This window comes from Panicum virgatum, chromosome 3K (assembly GCF_016808335.1).
Source record: "Panicum virgatum strain AP13 chromosome 3K, P.virgatum_v5, whole genome shotgun sequence".
Lineage (NCBI taxonomy): Eukaryota > Viridiplantae > Streptophyta > Magnoliopsida > Poales > Poaceae > Panicum > Panicum virgatum.
Window position 1 is genome coordinate 2,027,618 of NC_053138.1, and position 24,516 is coordinate 2,052,133.

General features: G+C 47.8%; 2 protein-coding genes and 1 pseudogene across 2 annotated transcripts; 2 read left to right on the plus strand and 1 right to left on the minus strand.

The window, feature by feature from the left end:
• The first annotated feature begins 8,136 nt into the window (after nucleotides 1-8,136).
• On the plus strand, nucleotides 8,137-8,517 carry LOC120700339 (E3 ubiquitin-protein ligase MPSR1-like). Its single transcript, XM_039984562.1, has one exon. The coding sequence runs from the start codon at nucleotides 8,137-8,139 to the stop codon at nucleotides 8,515-8,517; it is 381 nt and encodes a 126-aa protein (XP_039840496.1).
• A 3,795-nt stretch (nucleotides 8,518-12,312) lies between these two features.
• Nucleotides 12,313-14,504, minus strand: LOC120700340 (annotated as a pseudogene).
• Nucleotides 14,505-14,977: 473 nt separating this feature from the next.
• On the plus strand, nucleotides 14,978-16,940 carry LOC120700515 (PAN domain-containing protein At5g03700-like). The gene has a single exon (XM_039984774.1). The coding sequence runs from the start codon at nucleotides 15,061-15,063 to the stop codon at nucleotides 16,552-16,554; it is 1,494 nt and encodes a 497-aa protein (XP_039840708.1). The 5' UTR covers nucleotides 14,978-15,060; the 3' UTR covers nucleotides 16,555-16,940.
• Nucleotides 16,941-24,516: the final 7,576 nt, after the last annotated feature.

Sequence of the window (24,516 nt, forward strand, 5' to 3'; positions counted from 1 at the left end):
CGAACAAGTTAGTTACACACGAAAAAATGTATCTACATTGCAAAAATAAAAAAGGAAAATAATAGAAAAAAGAAAAAAGAAAGACCGGTAGACACAGTATAGGCAGTCCAACAGTGATGACTTAAGCACATACAAGATCTAAGTCAAGGAGTAAATCTGTTAAAGATTGGCTTCCCTTTTTAACATCTTTCCTGAGCGGTGGTTGGCATGTTTCCGGCTCGGACACGTTACACACCAAACAACACGTCTATTTATTGTAGGTGTACCGGCCGCCGTATGCACGTATCATTACGTACGCGACGATCTGTGCGTGAAGTTGTACCAGGGATATTATGAGCTAGCTAGGAAAGCAATCCCTACGCCTTGATCTCTTGAAAATTTGGTCACACAGACATCTTCATCGATCAGGCTGTGCGCGGATTGCAGCAACAGATCGATGGGGCCTGACACGGTTCGTTCCTCTTGCCCCGCCGGCACCGCTCCCCGGCTCGCCGACGAAGGCGGCAGCCGTCGTGTCGAGGAGCCACCGGCATGGCACAGCGATGTTGTTTCGCCCATTCATCAAACAGTGGTGATCCGCCGCCCTAACGCCCGCTGCCCTTACTTCAGTAATGCCGACGACGACTCGCTGGCGGGCTTCGAGGTTCTCTACCACAACCGCATGGTGCAGGCCGCGCACCAGCAGGCTCGCCGCGACATGGCCACGCAGACGGAGGACACCATCGTGGCACCGGAGCTCGGCCAAGCGTACGGCGACCTCGATGGCGGTGGTGGGTGCAGAGCCACGCCTGCGTCGGCCGCCGCGGTCGCCCGTCTCGGAAAGCGGAAGTACGTTAGCAGGTCGTCGTCGGGAGATGAGAGCTCCACAGGCGGCGGCGCAGCAGGTGGTGGTGACGCCGCCGCCGCCGCCGCCGCGGGATGCGCCATCTGCATCGAGAATTTTGAGGACGGGGACGACCTCGGCGTCATGCCGTGCTCGCACAGCTTCCACGAGGGTTGCATCGCAAAGTGGTTGGCGTGCAGCCGTTTCTGCCCTTGTTGCCGCCACGCGCTGCCTGCTAGCTAGCGGACTGCAACTCCACCGTGCTTACTTGCTTTTCAACTTAGCTTTGATCTGATGTATCGTATAGTCGACTCGATGTGTAGATATTCTTTTAGGATGTGTTTATTTTCAGGTTGTCATCATGAAAACAAGAAATTATCCTATATCGATGTAAACAATTACCGTATCTTTGTTCTCTCTCTCCAAGCAAATATACATCCTCCCATCAAGTTATTTTAATCTCAAGCCCTAAAAGTAAACGCGACTCATCAATGCACGCTTTGTTATTTTATTAGTTTTAGCTATCCGCTCGTGCTCCCACTCCCGAGTTCTGCATGCCCTGCAGAATATGACTCACACACGATGATGCAAAAGGATACAGATCCGAATTAGAGTCAGATACGCAACGTCGTCGTCGTCCCTATCAATTAATTAGATGATCCCCTCAAAAAAAATTAATTAGATGCCAATCTCTGCCACGAACTTGCACTAGATCTAAACATCAAGGTGTGCTCATCAGGTCGTTGCTTGGTGCCATCAATCGTCAACTATGGAGGAGGGATACCGCCAGAGAGAATTCCATGCTTCACTGCAACGGCTGAGAGCACGGTCCAGAGAAGAACGAGACGCAGACGCCCAACAGACGCGTGAGCCCGTAATAACTCAGCCATCAGCTGCGGATCGTCAGCTCGCCGCCGGCAGTGCCGAGGAACCACGCGGCGGCGGCCTCCCCGGTGACCTCCAGGATCCGCGTGTCCATGACGCAGAGACTTCGAGCAACGACCACGACGACGTTCCCCAAGACGACGAGCTTGCGGGCGGTGACGGTGACGGTGACGGCGACGAGTACTTCCACGAAGAGGAAGGCCCAATGGGATTTGTGGTGGTGACGGTAAATCATATGGAATTCCATAGATGAGACTTTATTAGAGTCTATTCAGAGCAGGCTCCGACAAGACGACGGCATCACGGAGGAGCAGGTCTATGAAGCTGCAGCAGATGATGATGGATGGCTGCATTGGCTGGATGACGACGACCCACCGGAGTCGGACCAACCCTACAGTAGCTTCGGAGGCATCCTTGCCTCTGCCGCGGTGGTCGCCGGTCTCGAGAAGCAAAGATACAGCGGACCATCGTCGTCAGGGGATGACGACGACGAGTGCCCTATTTGCATGATGGACTACGAGGTGGATGACGAACAAAGCGTGATGCCCTGCAAGCACAGGTTCCATGACAAGTGCCTCGCCGGATGGCTGGCCAACAGCCACCTGTGCCCGCTTTGCCGCCATGCGTTGCCTACGGAGGCCCATACATGACCATCAAGTATCATCAAGTGCAAATTTGCCCTGAATTTGTACTGATTGATGAGTAGACGGCCGGCGGTAGATTTATTTTACATGTAATTTTCTCTCGTCATGTACGTCCCGTTTCTTTTCTGTTTCAGAATTTTTTAGAATTGGGAATATATATTAAACATATTCCAGCTTCTGTATTGATTGATACATATAGCTGTTCAAAACCACAAACCACACAGCAACAAGCGTCCGAGCGAGACAAAACAGAATAGCAGAAAAAAGAGACTAAAAAAAACTTAGACATAGGCAATCCGATTAAAGAAAGGCCATCCATTCGAAGCGAAGATTTCCATGCCAGAACACTCAAGTGTGCGACACCCCTCTAACACCAGCGGCCTTTCCTCTTTTTTTTGCAGCAGCGCCCAAAACCGGATCCAATAAGTTCCTCTGAACAACACCTGCAGAGAAGAAGAAACTCGCGCACAGTTAAAAGTAATGTCATTTCGCGTTAGCCAGATCGCCCATAAGATTGCACATGCTCCCACTAAAGCCTGATATTTATGTTGTTTTCTCAACCCATTTAACCAGTAAGTGAACATATGATTCACATTTAACGGCATTGGTAAATTAAAAACAACACTTATCAGTCTCCATAAGAATTTAGCGTTGTGGCAATCGAAAAAAAGGTGTTGTATTGTTTCATTGAGATTACAGTAACAACATTTTAAACTCCCTTTCCATCGCCGTCTAGCTAAATTATCCTTAGTGAGAGTAACCCCTTTAATCAAGTACCACATAAAAATCTTATTCTTAAGAGGCAATTTAAGTTTCCAGATAATATGATTATGAGGTATTATATTAGTGGTTGTTATTGCCTTATACATAGATCGCACTGAAAAAAACTCATTCTGATGCAGAGACCACACAAAAATGTCACTTTGATCTTGTAGCTGAATATCCATTACTCTAGCCACCAGTTGTTGCCACAAGAGTAAGTTGTTAGCCACTAGAGATCTACGAAAAGAGATATTTAGTGGAGTCGAGCTTAGAACATGGCTGACTAACGCAGATTTTTTTCTGGCAATGTTATACAAGGTCGGGTATTGATTTTTAAGAGGTTCATTATCAAGCCAGGAATCTTCCCAGAATCTGATCTGAGACCCATTACCCAGCTTAAATTTGCCCCATCTCAGGAACTCAGATTTGACACTCATGACACCCGACCAAAAGTGTGAATCTCTAGACAAGTTTTCAACCTGAGTAAGAGATCTGAACCGAAGGTATTTCCTCCTAAGCAGAGTTTGCCACACCCCTTGTTCATTTATTAGCTTAAAAAGCCATTTGCTTAGCAAACATTTATTTTGTGCATCTAGATTTAAGATTCCCAAACCCCCTTGGTCTTTTGAGCAACAAAGGACACTCCATCTTGCCAGCCTATACTTTTTTTATGTTCGTTGCTTTGCCAAAAAAACCTAGATCTATAGAAATCTAGCTTTTTTAGAACCTCACGAGGAGCTTCAAAGAATGAAAACATAAACAATGGCAAGCTGCTAAGCACAGAGTTACTCCCTCCTTCCCCGTTTATAAGGCATGGTGGAACATGACACGGTCTTCTAAACAACACTTTGACCATTTATTTATCATATATTATATCACTTTTGATTATAAACTTATAATCATTGTAAAATATATTTGATTATGAATCCAATCATATGAAATTTGCATTATAAAAATAAAAATTTAATAGTCAAATTATTGGTCAAAGATGACAAGATTTGAATCTTGATATACGTGTATGCCTTATAAACAGGGAAGGAGGGAGTAATAAGGACCAGCTTTCCACCAGCAGAAAGCAACTTCCCTTTCCATCCGCTTAACCTCTTTTGGAATCTTTCATCAACTCTTTTCCAATCCGAATTTTGAAGTCTTCTGTAATGCATGGGTATTCCTAGGTGTCGAAATGGAAACATATCTTGGCTACAGCCAAAGATTTGTTCATATTCCATTTGGACAGCCTGGGCCTCCCCAAAGCAGAATAATTCGCTTTTATGAAAATTAATCTTGAGGCCAGACAGTTGTTCAAAAGCACATAGTAAAAGTTTGAGGTTTTTTGCCTGTTCAAGATTATGTTCCATAAAGAGAATTGTGTCATCTGCATATTGCAAAATAGAAAGACCATCATCAATTAAATGCGGAACTACTCCCTTGAACTGCTGGTTTTCTTTGGCTCTCTCAATTAATATTGCCAGCATGTCAACAACAATATTAAAGAGTATGGGAGAAAGAGGATCTCCTTGCCTAACTCCTTTTCTCGTTTGGAAGTAGTGCCCTACATCATCATTTACTTTTATGGCTACCGAACCTTTGGTTATCACTTGATTAATCCAAGCACACCAAGTTGTTGAAAAGCCTTTCATTCGCAACACTTGTTGAAGAAACGGCCATTTCACCTTGTCATATGCTTTTTCAAAATCAAGTTTCAAGATAACCCCATTTTCCTTTTTCTTATGCATTTCATGAATTGTTTCGTGTAGAATGACCACTCCCTCTAGGATGTGCCGTCCTGGAATGAAAGCTATTTGAGATGGTCTGATTATTTTTTGAGCTACAACGGATAATCTATTCGTGAGTACTTTTGTGAAAATCTTGAAGCTAACATTTAAAAGACATATCGGCCTGTATTGTTGCACTTTGGTGGCATCCTCCTTTTTGGGTAGTAGGGTAATCACACCAAAGTTCAAACTGTGTAAAGGCAACTCGCCCCTGTGGAATTCTACAAACAATTGAATCAGATCAGCCTTAATAGTTTCCCAAAAAAATTGGTAGAACTCTGCTGGGAATCCATCCGGACCAGGTGCCTTATTGTGTTCCATTTGGAACACCGCATCTCTAATTTCCTTTTCAGAGAACTCATCACAGAGAAATTCATTTTCTATTTGAGACACCTGAGGAATGTCCTCCGTAGTGTCCTCATTTAGAGAAAAATCATTCTGCTCTGGCTCTCCAAAAAGGTTTTTGTAGTATTCTGTGATATAAGTTTTAAGATTATCATGACCTACAATAGTCCCCTCATCTTGTTCTAGCTGAAAGATCCTAGTTTTACGATGTTTACCATTAGGTACAAGTTGAAAAAATCTCGTGTTTGCGTCCCCTTGCAAAAGTCTGGTAGCTTTAGATCTCTGGAACCAATAAAGTTCCTCTTCTCTAAGCAACCCAGAAAGCTCCGCAGACAAAACACGTTTGTGTTCCAACTCTTGTGGTGATAACAGAGTGGATTCAGCTTTTCTATCTAAGATATCCAGCTGTTGGAGGAGGAAACTTTTCTTTTTTTTTGTTTTGTCCTACTTGGTTTTTTGCCCATCCACGCAGATATCTGCGGACCGTTCTGATCTTGTTTTGCCATCTCTGTAATGGTGATGTGCCTCTGTTTTCAGCTTTCCACACATTTGTTATCAAATCAAAAAAACCGTCTTTAGCGAGCCACCCTAATTCAAATTTGAAAAGAGGTGTGTTACCTCTGTGAGACGCTTGATTTGAATCCAACAAAAGTGGAGTATGATGTGAAATTTCTCTAGTTAAGGCCTCGACCGTTGACAAAGGAAATTTATGTTCCCAATCAGTGCTAACCAGGATCCTATCAAGTCTTTCGAAAGTTGGGTGTTCCGCTGAGTTTGCCCAAATAAATTTCCGACCTGATAGTTCTAGTTCTGTTTCAGAATGGAAGTCAGCATGAGACAGTCAACATTGCAGCTACATGCGCCGAACTGTTTGTTTGTTTTTTTTTTTTGCCGGTTGTACTGCTCAGGTTGCATGTCCCCGGAAGGATTACTCTGTTCATGAGACTTGAGGAATAAACTTATTTCTTCATGTGTGTTTTGATGTAATGGCGGGAGCAGTTTAACATTTTTTTCTCGGAACCTGATGAATTCATGGGACTGAAGAACCAAACACCATAAACCGAAGCTGGCTTGTCGGTTCATGTTTTGATAATAAAATCCCTTCGAAAAAATAACCAAGTACTCTCTCCTTCTCAAATTATTAGTCATTTTAACTTTTATAGGTGCACAATTTTTACTATACATCTAGATATACATCATGTATAGGTGTATAGCAAATATCTAGAAAAGACAAAAAAGACTAATAGTTTGGGACAGTGGGTGGGAGTACAATCTAATTTTACAGATAAACTCACAACGAATACCAGGATATAATTGGATATCGAGTCGATATGTTGGCATCCATTGACAAATTAGAACACATAAAAAAACAGATAATAATGATATTTAGAATTTGGTAACAAGAAAATTTTGAACCAGTACATCCATTGACCTATTGAGCTACGACAGTCACCTCATTGTTGGTCGTTGCTTGTCCCTGATAAAGTTTTGCTTGGCCATGTTTTCACCTTTGCTCAATAGAAAGAGGTGGGACTTGGGCCGTGTTGCGTGGGGCTTGGATTGTGCCATACTGCCAAATGGGTATGCTGTCTCGAAGATTGTGGAAACAGTACGCTCCACATTCATGTTGTACCGCGAAAGAGCTGGTGGCTCGGTGGTAGCACTCGTGGTGGCGAGGCTGCCCGCCAGCATCCCGGTGATCGCAACGCTAGTGGTGCGACAGGTGTTGAGCAGGGCGTGCATGTGCGTGTGGACGCACTGTGTGTTTCAGTATGGCGTGTTCCGAGACTACTCGGGCAGTCTCGTCTGCGTAGAGTCCGGTCAATGTGGGCGACTTAAATTCTTACATAACTCCCCATTGCTCTATGTGCTTTTAAAAAAAAATCATGTTGTACCACTATGGGGAAAAAAATTCATCCGTGATGTGCTTTAATTAGGCGGTATCAAAGAGGCAGCTAAAAGTTTCTTACCATGATGTGCTAAAAAAATTATAAGTTTACGCACGGGTATATGAACACAACAGAAACATATGTTAGTTGTCGCGACGAAAGCTTCGAGGTTTCCGGCCGGGACGAGTTGGCGTCCGCACCGTGCCCGGCGCAGATGTGGACCCGCGTCGCCTCGCCTCGTCTGCCGTTGTAGCGATAGATAGTAAGTACACGACGCTTACAGGAGACATGATGGCACATTACCAAATCCTCAGAGCCCCAGGTCTGCACGATTTAATACATGGCAGCGATCCGGCTCCGAATCCGAATCGGACGGACCCGCCCGCGCTCGCGATGCTTATAAATACTGGCTCGCTCCCACGGCGCCGCAGAGATCCAGCGGCAGTGGCGTCCGGCGACCGCCAGGACCCTGGCGACGACCTCTATCCGTTATTGGGTGGTGACCCTTTCGACGAGCCATCTGAAGAACACGCCTCGACGCCGCAGCTTGGCTACCAGGAGAATGGCGGCGGCGGCGGCGGCGGCGGCGGCGTACCCGTAGTAATGGCGTCCGATGACGATTTCTATGCTTTGGAGGAGCCTGAAGATGAATACCGCCTGCGGCACTACTGGCACGGGGAGGAGCACCAGCATGCTGTGCACAACCAGGCTGCAGCTGTCCACGACACGTTTGGCCACCTGCAGCCAACACCATGGGAGGAGGCTGCTGCTGGCTCCGGCGACCATGGTGGCGGCCACCTGGTGCTCCCGGACCCCGCGCTCTACGACGACGAGGGCGACAGGGGCGGATGCACAGGGGGGCTGGGGGGCTCCAGCCCCCCCTAAACCAAATAATTACATTCAAAATACTGTAGCAAAACATTAATTCACCATTAAAAATCCATTTCAATCTCTAACTCCATTGATTCAGCCCCCCCTTATCCCCAATCCTACCTCCGCCACTGGAGGGCGACATGGTTGCCGGGTGGCCGCACGAGCACGTCCCAACCAGCGGCGTCGAGGCTACCCCCGTCAGGTTCAGCGACGGCGGCTTCGGCGGCGTCCCGACCTCCGCAGCGGCGATCGCGGGCCTCAAGAAGCAGAGGTACGGCGAGGGGCCACCTACGGGAGCTGACGACGACGACGACATGTGCGTCATCTGCATGAGGGGCTACAAGAGAGGCAGGAGGCTCTACGTCATGCCCTGCGCGTACAAGCATCGGTTCCATCGCAAGTGCCTCGAGAAGTGGCTGTCGCGCAGCCACCTGTGCCCGCTCTGCCGCCACGCGCTGCCCACCGACGACGACCAAGCAGCGCACAGGAACGCCGACCTATGGCTGTTAAATGTAAACTGATAGTTAAATGTAAACTGATAATAAGGCCGTGTTTAGTTCGTGATTTTTTTGGATTTTAACACTGAAGCACTTTCGTTGTTATTTGACAATCTTCTAATATCGAAATCTGGGTTCATTCCCTGGCTTCTCACAGCGCCACGTCACCCCAAAAAAGAGAGGCCGTTGGATCGGGCCATCGAACGGCCATGGCAACGCCCTCCGCCACTGCAGCGCGGCCATAGCAACGCCCTCCACCACCGTAGCGCTCCGCCGCCGCCGAGCCTCGCCGTGCGCGCGCCGCCGCCGCTGCCTCTGCTCCGGCGCCTCGGTCCGCTCTGGCAGCCCGCCCACCCGCCGCGCAGGGGATGGCCTCCTGACGGCGAGATGGCCCACCGCCGCCGCGCCAGAGAGAGAGAGGAGGGAGGGGAGAGGCGCAGGGGTCAACGATGGCGCGTGCAGCCCTCGCCCGCGCCTGCCGCCGCCGCGCAGGGGATGGGGACGGAGGGAGCAGGGGAGCCCGATCTCGCCGGCGAGATGAACCGCCGTCGCCTGCTCGTCCTCGCCCTCGCGCCCACCGCCGCCGCGGCGAAGCTTGGGGAGAGAGAGGGGGGAGAGGGAGAGAGGAAGAACAGGGAGGGTCCGAGGGAGGGGAGGGGCGCACAGTACAATGGCGCAGCGCGCACTCCTCACCCACGCCGGCCGCCTCCGCTCCCCACGACGCCTGCTCCTCGCGCAGGAGGCCCGCCGCCGCCCGCCGCTCCGCCCGCTACTCGCCGCCGGCCTCGCGCGCCTCCAGCCGCCCTCGGCTCCGCCGCCAGGAGGGCGCCGGAAGGGAGCAAGGAGGAGGCGTGGGGAGAGAGAGAGAGAGTGGAAGGGAGGAAGGGGGCGTCGGTGGCAGCAGAGGATAAAAAAAACTGACACGTGGGTCCTACAGCAGGTAGCTGGTACGAAGAAGGAGAAATATATGACGAGTGCAGGATAACTTGTGAACAAAAAAAATTATGCCGAGAAAACAAATCGACCAATTCATTTCACATACGTTGCAGAACGCTTTCAGAATTCGTTTCCACAAATGCTTACATGCGATCCGTTGCACCTATGATTCTAACACAAAAACATCTTCAAATTAAAAATTGCTCAACACAAAAAGTTTCTTATAATTTAGAAACTAACACCTGGCGCCCTCAGCTCCGCCGGCGGGAGGGCGCAGGGGAGTGGGGGCGCTAAAAGGGAGCAGGAAGGAGGCGTGGGGAGAGAGAGAAAATGGAAGGGAGGAAGGGGGGCGTCGGTGGCAGCGGTTAAAAAAAACTGACACATGGGTCCCATAGCCGGTAGCTGGTACAGAGAAGGAGAAATATATGACGAGTGCAGGATAACTTGCAAATAGAAAATAAATTATGCCGAGAAAATAAATTGACCAATTCATCTCACACACGTTGCAGAACGCTTTTGCAATTCGTTTCCACAAATTGCTCAACATAAAAAGTTGCTTATAATTTTAAAACTAACACCTTCATATTCAAAACGCTTTTACAGTTCATCCACATAAATGTTTACCTAGAATCCACTCTACCTACTATTCGGACACTAAAATGTCTTTACATCAAAAAGTTTTTTAATACAAAAATCCCTCAGAATTTCAAAACATAAAACTTTGCTATACAATAAAATTTTAGATTCAAAGTACTTTTATAATTCGTACACATAAATGTTTATATGGAATGCAAAATTTCATGATGATTTGATGATTGGAAATTAAACTCCGCCAAAAAAAATAACTATAGCTCACTTCCCACCACGCTAAGTATAACAAAAAAAAAAGTTCCATTTCCATACCCAAAAAATATACTATTTAAATAATTGTGTCACAATAATAGAAAGTCCGAAATATTATTTATATGTTATGCAGACCATAACACCTATGAAAAACTAACAAAACGATGAATTTGTTTTTATCTACATTGCTTAAAAAACATATACATCGCCTACATACAAACAACTATTACTCTACCCAAGAACTAAAGCCTATATCAACACTAAGGCGTGGAATAAGGGCCCACCACGGCAAATCAAAGTTGCTCAGAATTTCAAAATTTACAGATTTATTAAGAACTACAATTTCACATTCGTTCATCCACATAAATGTTAATTCAAAACACTTTCGCACTTTGTTTGTACAAATACTTACATGCGATCCATTGTATCTACGATTTGAACACCAAAACGACTTCAAAAAAAGTGTTTAAAATAAAAGTTGCTCAGAATTTCAAAATCTACAACTTTATTATGTACTACAATTTCACATTCATTCATCCGCATAAATGTCTTTACGTCAAAAAAGAGATTTAAATACAAACATATCTAAAAAATTCATAGCTTACACACTAAAACACCACATGCATTTAAAAAAACTTAGCATAATCAACTCTATGTTAAATACATACTGGTCCAATAACTTGGCTGCGCAGCAACGCTGCGCATGGCTTTCTAGTTATTGTCTAATTATGAACTAATTAGGCTTAAAATATTTGTCTCGTATTAATCAGTTAGACTGTGTAATTAGTTATTTTTTAACTATATTTAATACTCCATGCATGTGTCCAAAAATTCGATGTGACGAGTGCTGTAGAAATTTTTTGGAAACTAAACAGGGCCTTGGACAGCATACGTTAATTCGTGCAGGAGCAGGGCTAGTAGTTTTAGTAGGCACTAAATACTACCTCTGGTCAGCAAGAGCATAGGACAGCATAAATGAGCTACATTCAGCGTTTTGCTGACCGGAGAGAGTATAATTGTTAGACAAGTAGTAAAATTTTCCTCTTCCTCTTCTCTGTTTATATTATAATATAATACACATTATTCAGAGTAAAACTACACTTATTTTTTTCTAAGTTACATATTTTTAACGTTAGCCAAAACTACAAAACAAAATCATAAAGACTGAAAATATAAAAATGTTGTTATTAATAGATGTATTGTGGAACCGTCTATCTTAACATGCAACATTCCTAGACCAATCCTTCCCTTCCAAGAATGCCCTTAAAAGATTAGTTTAGGCTATTTTTAATAATGACGTAATTTAGATACAAATTCAGAGTATTTACTTCAATTTTTTAATGGCATATGTGGATAGTTTAGATAACTATTAAGTGAATTCTTTAAATTATTTTTTATAATGGCGGGGATTGATAATTTATTAGATATAGACTTAGGAGCTACTACTGTTCTACTACTAATTGAGTATTAGACATAGAGTTAGAGGAGCAACCGAACCCGGCAACCAAATATGCGCCTATTTGGGCCTGAATGCGATGGAGAGTGATCTGGGCCGGGCTCGTTGGCTTCGGCCTACGTGTCTTTTATGTAATCGGAAAACAATTTTCCTTTTATGTATTCAACCTGATTCTTTAATTTTTTTTAGATTATACAGTACAACTCAGACACTCACAACTAACGTATACTCACCCTATGAACACACGTAAGCAGACTCTATTCCTATGAGAATCTTTAATGACTGAGCCGGCAAATTTTTGAGATTGATAAAATCACCACAGACGTCTCGCTATCAATGGAAACGTTGTCTACCACTGAATGCACAACACCGTTAAATCCTAGAATATTCGCTCATCGAATCCAGGACCTAAGGTGTTGCCGAAGCTCATGTAACCGCTAGGCTACAGGCCCTTTCGCAACCTGATTCTTTGACTACTTACCCTAAATCCTAATTCCTCTTAAAAATGAACATTTGCTCACCCAGCAGCTCACATGTTTGGTGAAGTGTGAAGTGTAGTCTATGCGTGTTACACGTAGATATATCTACAGCTTGCTAACAGAACGGGCGTTCCTGAAATCCTTTTGAGTGTAGCCTGACTCTGGACTCCTTGATCTAACGTAGATTGCAGACTTGTAAGGTTGAAAAGCTTGATTATTGTAGATGTAGTGGAGTTGACCTGCAACAATCAAAGGCATATATGAATATATCTTTTGCAGAATGATTCGTTACCTCAAGGCTATCTAGTAGGCACATGGCGAGAGCCAGCAACTTTGATATATTAATTTAGTCCCATAACACGCTGTTCCTCTAGAAGTTCAGGTGCTACTGAAGGTCAGCTTCTCTATAGACAAAAAGAAGGCTGGCTCTCGAAAGTCACCCAAACGTAACTGGTGCACTAGTAAAGTTAATTTCGTTTGCAGTTTTTTTAATTTTTTTAAATTCCGTTTGGATCATAATCTCGGTACTGAATTTCTTTCTTGGATAGAGGCAGTCAGAAGACGAACTTGGACGAATTACTGTGAGCAGATGATGCCTAAATGATGAATGCATTGTGATAACGTGTACAGTATGCTGTAATTTTTTTTCTGGAAACCTACAATTGCACAGATTCATATCTACTATATCATTCAACATGCTGCCAGGTGATTGGTTGATAGCTATTCAATCTTTTGGCTAGATCCCAATGTCAGGGGACTGATGAGCATTCCGTGTAAAAATAATAGTGGCAAGAATACTTTACTTTAGACTGACTTCAACAGCGCGAGGTATTCACATTTTTGCCTCGCGCTCGTCACTGTGCATGCCAGAGGCCGCCTCCAACAGAAGAGCCAACGCGTGAGGCAAAATGCCGATGGAGGAGAGAGAGGATGCAAAATTGCATCGCCTCTCTCCTCAAAGGCATTCGAGCCGGAGGCCGTGCGGGACGGAGGCCAGGTGAGCCCGCGGGGAGGAGCAGGGAAGAGGAGACTGCGGCGGGGAGGCCGCGCGGGACAGAGGCGGAGGCGTGGCGCGGCGCGGGGTGGAGCGGGCGGGCCTGCGCCGCCGCAGGCGAGCAGGCCGAGCGGGCGCAGCCCTCCCCTGCTGCGGCCGTGAGCGCAGCGGCGGGGCGGAGCGGCAGTGGAGGAGGTGGAGGAGCAGGGGCAGAGCGGCGGCGAGCAGGAGCCCACAGCCGCCTCCCGAGCGACGGCGAGCAGGAGCCCCTCCCCTTCTCTCCTTTGGCCCGCACGACGACGCGGAGGAGGAGGGGACGCGGAGGAGCAGGGGAGGCCGGGCCTTCCTCCTCTTCGGCGGATCCCGGGCGGCGGGCCCTCCTGACCTCCGCTTCCTCCTCGCCATGGGCACGGCGATGGGCACGATGACGAGGAGGACGAGGAGCAGCAGGATGATAATGCCGATGCAGAGGCACTTGCAGCTGCTCCGCCTTGCCCAGCTCCTTGTTGCCGCCCTGCACACCTGGTGGAGCTCGAGGAGGCTGCGCTCCACCTCGCGCGCCGTGTCGTGGTGGTCCTGGATCTTGTGCACCGCGGCAAGCACGGTGCCCTTGCCGTGCTCCGCAACGGCGGCGCCCAGGAGCTCCTCGCCGCGGCCGTCTGAGATGATGCGCTCGATCACCGCCTCCTCGGGGACCTCCCCGGTGAGCGTGAAGTAGCGGCGCTCCCGGTGAGCCTCCGCTGCGCGGCGTTGGCGCAGTCCAGGGACTCGAGCCTGGCGCGGATGTCGCGGGCACGGTGGAGCACGGCGACGATGTCGGCGTTGACGCGGCCGCGGTGCGCGCAGAGGGTGTCGGCCTGGTGCAGCGACTTGCCCTCCTCGTTGGCGGCGTGGAGCCGGTGTCGCGGATCGCCGCCATCTCCGCCTTCACCACCTCCGCCTCCTCGAAGAACCCGCGCAGGCGCTCGTCCGTGACGCCGCCCAACTCCGGGAGCTCGATCCCGTCGCCCCCCCTCCAAGACAGAGGAGGAGGCACGACGAGGAGGCCGAGGCCGGAGGAGGAGGTGGCCGGCGGCGCCGGAGCTGGAGCGGGCGGGCCTCGCCCTCTCCCCCAGGAGCTCGCCGGATCCGGGGCGGAGCGGTAGGGGCGGCAGGGGGGAGCTGGATTTTGCGTGGTCTCTGTTGGAGATCGATATTTTTGCCAACGCCGTCCAAAAATTGTAGATGAGGCAAACTTGGGAATGCCTTCCCATTTTGCACTACATTTGTTGGAGTCCTTCTTACGCGTTCTTTCAGTTTCCATTCGATCCCGTTCCAGGTCAACGCACAGATCAACAACCCGTGGGCATGCAGCTTCGTTAAGTTTGCATCAATTAATCGAAGTAAACGCCTGCACAATTCCAAGCAGCTTTCACCGGTTGGCAACCCGGACTGACGAACTGAAGGATTGCGACACCTGAATCCTTAACAATTGCCAGTTGCTGCTCAGGCGGTTACATACGTAGCAATATCACCCTTCAGCAGAATTCAGAGAGGCCGTTCGTGGAGGGAGGGAGGAAGGCAGGCAGAAGTAGAACAGCTAGTTGACTTCCAGGCGGAAACTGTCTGTTGATTTTTTTTTTGCCAGTTCATGCCACCACTTGTTGCCTGCAGTTTGTAAATGCATTTGCACCCATTTATATTGGGCGATTGCCATCGACTACTTGAGGCCGACCTGACCAAATGGAGGGAGGCCTTGCCGGCGTCCACACCGTTGACCTTCCCCAAAATGCACATACTATGTACTAGTATGCAGTATGCAATACTCTCTCCCAAGTCCCAACCCAAACATTTGACCTCCATCGCGTTCTCTGCCTGCAATGAGGCGAGGCGAGGGTGATCCGGCGATCGCCGTGGTCATCGGCGTGCTCTGCGTGGCATCGGCGGTGGTCGTGGTCGGCGGCGCCGAGGGAGGAGAGCAGCTTACCACGCAGCTGCTGAACGGCTTCACCGCGACGCACGCGGCGGGCGCCGCGGCGGCGTTCGAGCCGGTGCTGTACGCGACCAACGGCGTCTTCGCGTTGGGCTTCCTCCGCGTGGGCTCGGCGTCGCTCGACCTCGCCGTCGTCCACCTGCCCTCCTCCTTCCCGCTCTGGCGAGCCACGCCGGCCCGCCTCGGGGATTGGTCGCACCCGGCCACGCTCACCTTCGACAGCAGCCTGGTCCTCACCGACGAGGACGACGGCGTGCTGTGGCAGACTCTCAACACCATCGGCGACACCGTCGTGCTGCTCAACTCCTCCAACCTCGTCGTCCGGCGGTACGCGGAGCCCCTGCCGGTGTGGCAGAGCTTCGACAGCCCGTCCGACACGCTGGTCCTCGACCAGAACTTCACCGTCTCGTCGTCGCCGCTCATCTCCAGCAACCGCCGCTTCGCGTTCCGCCTCGGCAGGACGTACATGGCGCTGCACATGGAGTTCTACGGCGGCCGGACCACGCCCATGTACTGGCAGCACACCGCCCTCGAGGCGCAGCCGCAGAACGCCGCCGAGCCGCCGGTGTACGGCCTCCTCGACGCCCGCGGGTTCTTCGGGTTGTACCTGGAGGGCGGCGGCCAGAAGGTCGACGTGCTCTCGTTCGACACCTTCGTGCAGAACCTCACCGGCGTGTTCCGGCGCATGACGCTGGACGACGACGGAAACCTCCGCGCGTACTACTGGACGGACGGCGGCGCCAAGGGCTGGATCTCCGACTACAAGGCCGTCGCCGAGCGGTGCGAGCTGCCGGCGTCGTGCGGCGCGTACGGCCTGTGCGTCCCCGGGAACGCCCAGTGCCAGTGCCTCGACAACAGCACGGGGACGACCTCCCCGCCGTGCCGCGGCGAGGAGACCGCCGACCTCTGCGCCGCCGACGGGCAGCAGCTGGAGTTCGACGTGGTGCGGCGGAAGCGCGTGTCCGTGGCGTACAAGGAGGAGCTGCCGTCGGAGACGAACAGGACGGCGGAGGAGTGCGAGGTGGCGTGCGCGGGCAACTGCAGCTGCTGGGGCGCGGTGTACAACGGCGCGAGCGGCTACTGCTACCTCATCGACTTCCCCGTGGAGACGCTGGTGTACGAGGCCGACGACCGGAAGGTGGGCTACTTCAAGGTCAGGAGGTGGCCGAGCCCGAAGCGGACGCGCATGTCACCGGGCGTCGCCGCCGCGACGGCGGTGCTGTCGCTGGTTCTGGTGGGCCTAGCCGCGGCCGGCGCGCGCTCTGGGTACCGGCTGTGGGAGAGGAGGCGCCGGAAACGGGCGGGAATGGAGCAGGAGCTGGTGCCGGGTCCGTACAAGGACCTCAAGGCCATGGGCAGCTCTAACAATTCGTTCAAGTAAGGCATGAATCAGTGAGAAAGTTGGCGCGGAGTAGGGTGGATTGTTCGTCCTCAAGCTGGATGAATCACACGACATGAGCTCGTCCTAAAAAGTCAACTCCTCCCAGCATTGCAGGGCATGCATGGTGTAAAGAATGGCTGCAGAAAGGGCAGAGACAGCATACAACTATGGTCACGGTTGCTTCACGCATTATAATTGCACTTGCCTTGATCTGTTCTTGTTTTATTGGTGGATTTTCTTTTTGCGGGGACTTTGTAATTGTGTACATAATTTTCTTCTCCATCTTTCATATGTCAGTATATATACATGTCAAGTGCAAGTACAAATAATGATCGGTAAAGACAACAGTACATGGACTATCAATGTATGATGACCTGTTTAGTTAAGATAGATTTAGGATCCAAATTCACCCGTCATCCGTGTTGCATAGTAGGGATTATGAATTTCGTCATTTGTTTAAATGCCGAGTCAGTCCAATAAATTTTATTGATCATTGAATCAACTAAGATATGCATATACAGTTTTTAAGCTGGGGGGGGGGGGGGGGGGGGTCAACATTGCAAAATCTGATTCGTACTAGAAAGGCCCGCAGCTTTGCCGCGTGGGGCCCGTATCCCATGTTATAGTATGATAGTTGATACTGATTTTAGTTTATGCATGTAGTTATTGTGTACAAGCAAATGTATAATTTTTTCAAAGCAATGTAGTTAATTTAAATCCACTGTTTTATTATTTTCGCATAGATGTCTTGGTCTCTAGCCAGCTATTGCACTTGGTATAATTTGAGCATTCTATTGTAGTGATGCTATCATTTAAGTAGTATATTATTTTGAGTATCGAAATGGAGGTATGACATTTGTTATTGTATTTATTGTAGTGAAAGAAAGGGTAAAATAATTTATTAGGGAGGGCGGTGTCCCGGAGCACAATTAGTCGGATTGTTAATGTAGTTGTTAAATCATGAGGTAACTAATGGACGTGATATTTTTTAAGAAAGTTGTGGATATATCAAAATATATCATGTTATTGTGGATGTCGCATGAGAAATAGTAGTAAAATGGTAGTACAATATTATTTTTTTAACAAAATAAGATGCTATATTGAACGAATTACAAAAATAATTATGGTGAAAGGAGGGTTAAGATAATTTATCAAGAAGGGTGGAGCACAATTAGTCGGACACTTAATGCATTGGCAAGATCAAATTCCAATTAATAGTGTATTATTTCTATAGAAGAACAGTGGTATATATTATATTTTGAGCAAATTAAAATGTTATGTATACCAAATTATGAAAACATTTTGAATTTAAAAAATTTGTTATATAGTAAAGTTGGAGATTTCAAAATTCTAGGCAACTTTTGTATTGATTATTTTTTATTTGAAGACATTTTGGTGTCCAAATTGTAGGTGCAACGGGCTTTATGCAAATGTTTTGTAACATCCCAGTTTTCATCACTATTGAGGGGGAGTGTTGAAATATACAATGCAAACTTCTAGAAGGTTCTATAAAAATAAGGATAAACCATGGCATAATTTTGTCCACCATGACAAGGTTCTAGAATGCTTCACAAGAATCATAAGAAGACATGAAGCTTGGATATTTTCTTGTTATGGTAAAATTTAGAATTTTATAGAAATAGATATTTGTAGGGAACCTTCTAGAGTGTGACATGTGTCACTCATCCAAGAGGGTATGGGTGCCTATATAAGGAGGGTGCCATCCCTTGCCATGCCATACTACTCCACTCCATCCCACACACATCCAAGGGCATGGTAGAAGTGAGCATAGGTAGAGTGTGCTAGGTTAGCCACCACAAGGTGTGTGTTCCTTTGTAACTTTGTTGATCTAATAAGGTAAGTGTCTTTATAAGTGTTAGTCTCCCGTTTAAGCTTAGTACTTAGTGTATAAGTTGTGATTCATCGAAGGTTGGCTCTGTCACCCGGGATCACAAAAAGGTCTGGGCTTCATCGAAGGTTGGCTCTACCACCCGGAAGCCAGCTTCATCTGTTGGTAGGCTCTGCCTCCCGGAAGCAAAAGCGGCTCTGCCGTCAAAAAGGACCCGGTACACTAAGTAACTAGAAGCTGACCGACTCTGAAGTGAGTTGGTGTAGATTCTCAACTTAGTAGGGCCACCTCAATTTCCAACAATCACTAAAATAAAACTTATGTTGCAATTAAACTAGTAACGAAAAATAATACTAACGTCATATGAAGTATTACATAACTACTAGGCAAACTATTTTATACTCTTGCTTTGTGTTAGTACATTCGTTCCCTTCAGTAACCAGCATACGCATGCTTGCACCTACGACAAAAATCATCTCGTCTCTTTCCATAGAAGCCTCTCGAGTCACTGTACCACACCATAATTCCAAGACAATCATGACAGCGCCTACCTCTTTTGCCATAACTTCATCATCCCCTGGAAGCCACAGAGTACCCCCACCATTGACCTTGAAATGACCCGTCATGGCAGCACTCACTCCATTTCCTGAAAGCCGGCAAGAGTGCTCACAATATTAAATAACCCGTCATGCAAATATGGCGGCACCCACCTCGCCATAAATCGAGGTCGTCGCGCACAGTGCCGGCCGAGATTTTTTCTCCGCCGCGCGAACCGCCTCACCTCGTCTGTAAAAGAAGCTGACGCCCCTCCCTGCCGTCCCCACCCGCGCTCGCTCTCGCTCGCGCACGCGCGACACGCCGGCCCCACGACGGGACCGCAGACTGCCGTCGGCACCACGCCGTGCCGCCCACCTCCGCATCCCCACCTCGCCCACGCCGCTGCAACGTCCTCGCCGGCTTTGCCGCCTCGACGCTCGCGCCTTCAGCACTGCCACTGTTCGCGTTGACGACAAGCTGCCGTAGCCCACGCCGTCGCCCGTCCCTGCGACGCCGCTGCTGCTCTCCTCGCCTATAAAAGGAGCGAGGCCGTGACGAGCCCCATCATCAGCCCAAGCACACCGAGTCGCTTCGCTCCGCTAGGTGAACCACTCCTCACGAGCCCAGCTCACTCACTCACGAGACGAAGCTCCAACAGTTGACCCTCTTCCTCGAGCTGTTCCGCGCCAAGGTGAGATGACAGGCAGCTCCCCGACCATTAACTCCACAACACTAATAAAGTCCCAAAACATCCACCAGGCCGTGAGCACTTAATCCAAATCACTCTATTATCGGAATTAAATACCGACCAATACTGTAAACTCAATATCTCCTTCATATCAACTCCTTTTCACGTAACTCTTTTTCCTAAACTCTCCTCAAATCATATACTATCTATTCCTCCCATTTTCATCTCCATTTGAGCTTATTTTATAGTTTGCTTGTGTTTGTTTGCCGGTTGTGCCGTTTTCGCCCGTAGATCACAGAGTGACCGAGGAGGAGCCTGCCAAGGAGTACGAAGGCCAGTACCGCGAGCCGGAGCCAGAAGACCCATACCGCGAGCAGGAAGCCGCTGCCGCCGACGCGTACGTAAGCGAAGGCAAGTTTCATCGACCCCTACGTGAGCGGTTGCATCCATGTGAGGACGTCTAGTTGTAGCCCTGGTTTAGGATCGATTACATATACCGGAACTTGAGTGATTGAGTGTGTTCATACATGCATATGAGTAGTTATGCATATCCAGAGTTGAGACTAGGATATGAAGGGCTTTGGCTGAGGCTAGGGCAGCTGAGTATGCTGGAGCTGGCGCTACCGTGATGGTAGACTGGCAGGTGAGTGCTACCGTGGTGGTAGGCTCGAGTTGACATGTTGAGGGATGGTTGCTGCCCTGGTGAACCATAAGAACCGAGTTGTTTTGACATCTCACCTAGCTTACTTTAGTATGGCCACAGGTTCCGGTATGGGCCGGACTTAGCCTAATCCCACTGGTTAGTCTGCGGTCGCAGGAATGGTTTACGATTATAGACCATTGGGGTCAGGGCCCGAGGGTTTGTGCGGCCGGGCTAGGGCGAGACCACGGTTGGGTGTCGGCTACGTCGGTTGTCTGTTCGTGCAGTCGAGCGTGTGGGTACAGTGTACGACCTCTGCAGAGTGTATAATCCATTTGAATGGTCCGTGTCCATGGTATGGACAGACTATGGTGTGGTCCTGACAACTAGTGAGCTACCTACTGTGGGTTGTGTTGGGAAGGGTTGCATACCATGAGTTGCATTGCTAATGAATTGTGCTTAATGTGTATCATGCATGTCATTCCCCTCTCGTAGGGTGAGGTGGAACTTGCTGAGTACTTTTGTACTCAACCCTTGTTGATTTTTCTCCAGAGGATCCTAACTTTGTGCCGGAAGACTACGAGTAGATCGTGTCCGCACCCAAGCTGATCGAGTGGAGCCGTGATGGATGAAGAGCTAGTCCTCCATGCTGTCATGCTAGTCGTTATCCTATGGTTGATCTGTGTAGATCTGTGTTGTCGCTTTATCCCTCGTGTACAAGTTGAATAAAGCTCTGTATGACTCTGGACTCCACTTGATGTAATATGTATTATGCCAGAGACTTTATTCGGTAATTAATACATGGTTTAGCCTTGATCTTTGGGTCGGGGCGCTTCATGTTTGTTCAAATAAATTGTGAAAGCATTTTGAATTTTAAAATTTGCTCTATAATAAAGCTGTAGTTTTTGAATTATTGATCAAATTCTATGTTGAGCAACTTTTAATTCCAATGTATTTTGGTGTTTAAATTGTACGTATAATGTTGCTCGTCTGAAAGTAATAGATGAAATGGATTGTGGTTTTATTTAATTTAAATTTGAGTTTTTTTTCAAAAAAAATCCGAGAGAGGATTTGGACGGCGGGTTGATTTTATAAAAACTTAAAATTTTATTTGCAAATTTCCTTGAAAACGCTGGAATGTGAGTTGATTTCGAGAAAAGTTTTGGGCTTTTTTGAAAAAGTTTCTAAGAGAGGAGGCCATATCACGAGTTAATTTCTAATAAGTATGAGGACTTTTTGCAAAATGACCAGAAAACGCAAGAATTGGACCCCTGCCGGCCAATCTGACGGTGGAGAATGGCCAGTGACGTATTCACATTGGTTGGCCTGGGGCACGAATTGTTGGTGTGGCCGTTGCCGCACCTACATGAGATATGGCAAGTGGAAATTAGTCATTTTGGGCCTTTAGTAGGCCTGGGCACTTAAAACCGAAAAACCGAAACCGAACCCGAACCGAACCGAATAGACCGAATTTTCGGTCTATTCGGTTTTCGGTTCCTAAAATCAAACTGTTCGGTTTTCGGTGTCGGTTTTGGTTCCGTTCTCCTGAAACCCGAATAGACTCAAAGAACCGAAATGGAGAATTCTAGTGAATTGCTGTTGTAATTCTAGTGAATGAAGAATTTAATTTTCCAATTCTTTAGGTTGCTCGTGCTGTCTGCTGGTGTTGTGCTGTACTGCTGTTACAGCCAACATGCATGTATGGAGTCATGGAGAAGGGTGGAACCGTGGAAGCCTGGAAGGTGTTGGCAAGTTGCATTTTCTTTGGATGATTAAGGATGGAGCCTGTCAGGCTGTCACCTGGTGTTTGTCAAGACTTTTAAATTTGTTTGTCATGAACTTGTTAAGTTATTTCCTAGTCTCTTGTCCTGTGGTGACGTATTGTGGTACTGGTACTATGGTTAAATTATTTCCTAGTCAATTTCTGTCACTATTTATCTCATTGTGTGATCTGTGAGTAGTGGCTCTGTTCGGTTATTTCGGGGAACCAAATAGACCGAACCGAAATTTTCGGGTTATACGGGTTCGGTTCCTGCAATTTTTCCAGAAACTTCGGTTCTCAAAATTCAGAACCCGAAATTCTCGTAACCTGAATAGACCGAACCGAACAACCCGAATAGACCGAACGCCCAGGCCTAGCCTTTAGTTAGCAAGTACAGTAGTTTTAGCATATTAGTAGAGTGAGCTAGCGTATCTTTTTACATTAATTTTATTCTAATGAATTTGGATTCATGTGAATGTCGCATGGAAGAGATAAAAATTGTTGCAACTGAGAAATAGGTTTTGTTAATATTTTATAATCAATTTACATGTGTGCTCAATTTATTGCTATCTATGAGGAGAGGAGGTGCTTTTCAAAAATGAGGAGAGGAGGTGTTTCATTGTGATTTTAAAAAAAAAACATTACATTGTGGCTTGTGTATTTTCGTTGCATTTACCCTATATCCTATTTGTGATTATACAATTGTAAATATAAAAGTCACGGAGTTCACATGAGTCGGGAAAAGTAGGTGAAAGTAAATTAATTATGTGTCTAGGATAGGATCAGTTGTTTAATCAGTACTCAGTACCTATGTTTTTTTTTGAGAAAATGTATTCATTTGAAATGAACTTATAAATTTTTTTGAGTATGTAAATTATAATGGGCCGTGCAGGCAGGTCAATCGATGGGCAGGGCAGGGGCAGCCATGCACCTTCGGGGAAGCTTCGCAAGCATAGGGGGTGTTCGGCTGATCTGAAAGCCGGCTGATTTTGGCTGATTTAATAGTATTTTGTAAGAGAAAACAAGCCGAAACAAGCCGAATCAAGCCGGGACAAGACAAGAGAACAGGGCCATACTGGTCAATGCTCATCATCTCTTGGACCGGCTCCAATTTCCATTTTATGAATTTCCCCTTTTTCCTTCTCTCCCGCACGGCGCACGAAGGGGATGACAGCTAGGTGGAGATGCTCCGCCGGCTGCAGGTGCACCTAGCTCCGGCTGGCCGGCCTCACGCAGGAGCAGCACGGGCGAGGGTGAGGAGAGGAGCGGAGGTAGCCTGTGAGGCAATGTGGCGCAGCGCCGACGAAAAGAGCACGATGCAGCTGAAAGAGCAAGGCATGATGCCTCCCTTTGAACGTCGCCTCCTCCAGCGTGGCCGGCGACCGGCCAGCCAGGCCACGCGGGCCACCGGCGCGGTGCTGCGCCCAGGGCAGCGGCTAGCGGCGGGCCGGAGTGGCGGCTCAGCGGCCACGGGTCATGTTGCCTCCCTTTGGTCGCCTCCTCCGGCGCGGCCGGCGCGGCGCTGCTCCCAGGGCAGCGGTGTAGCAGAACCGTCAGAATTAAACCGATTTAAGTGCATTAACCATCATTTATTACCGCTAACATGGTTAACACGTACTTCCAATGGAGTAATCTGACAGTATGTTGGGTAAAATCCCGATAAAACCACTATATTTCGGATCGAAACAACATACCTCACTCGAAGGTGAGTCCAGAGATTACAATAACCATAAATTTTATAACACCAACTTCAAAAGTAAATGTTATTATAAACTGAGTTTGAGGATTCAAACGGGGTACCTCAAAAATTTGAAAGTAGATAAGTTCTTCAGAGTTTATAAACAGCGGAAAGAAAACGATAACTAGCGACGATGTATGACATCATGATGAAGTCCGTATATAACGTCAATCTCACCAAGTATTCACCTGAAAACAAGGTTAAAAGCAAGACTGAGTATATTAATACTCAGCAAGACTGACCCGTCTAAGGGTATATAACATCCCTTTAACTAGACATGTAAGGCTTGTGAAGGCTCTGGTTTTTTTTCTGAAAAGTAACAAAGAGTAGGTCCTTATTTTCAAGTTTTAGCTTTCAGATTCAAGTTGGATTAACCATTCTAGATTTACACCTATCTATACAAACATGGTAGAGAAATTATTTGCGTACACACACTTGGAGCACTGACGAGTCACTCCCAAGTAAACGTTTGCCTTTCATTTCGGTTCGTAGATCAGGGCCACTCTCCCCGACTATAGAGCACCAACCTCGTCCCTCATAGTCGTAGTGTAGCGCTACATTGTTTAACAGGGCACCGACCTCGTCCCACATCCATTTTATTCATCCTATCCCTAAGAGAGAGTGGGGTAAAATCCACTTGCCGGGCCGATTGGTTACTAGGCTTGCCGCATACCATATTTACGGCATGTGGCTAGTACATTCAAACGCTTAATCAACACTACCACACACTGCGACCTTAGCAAAATTT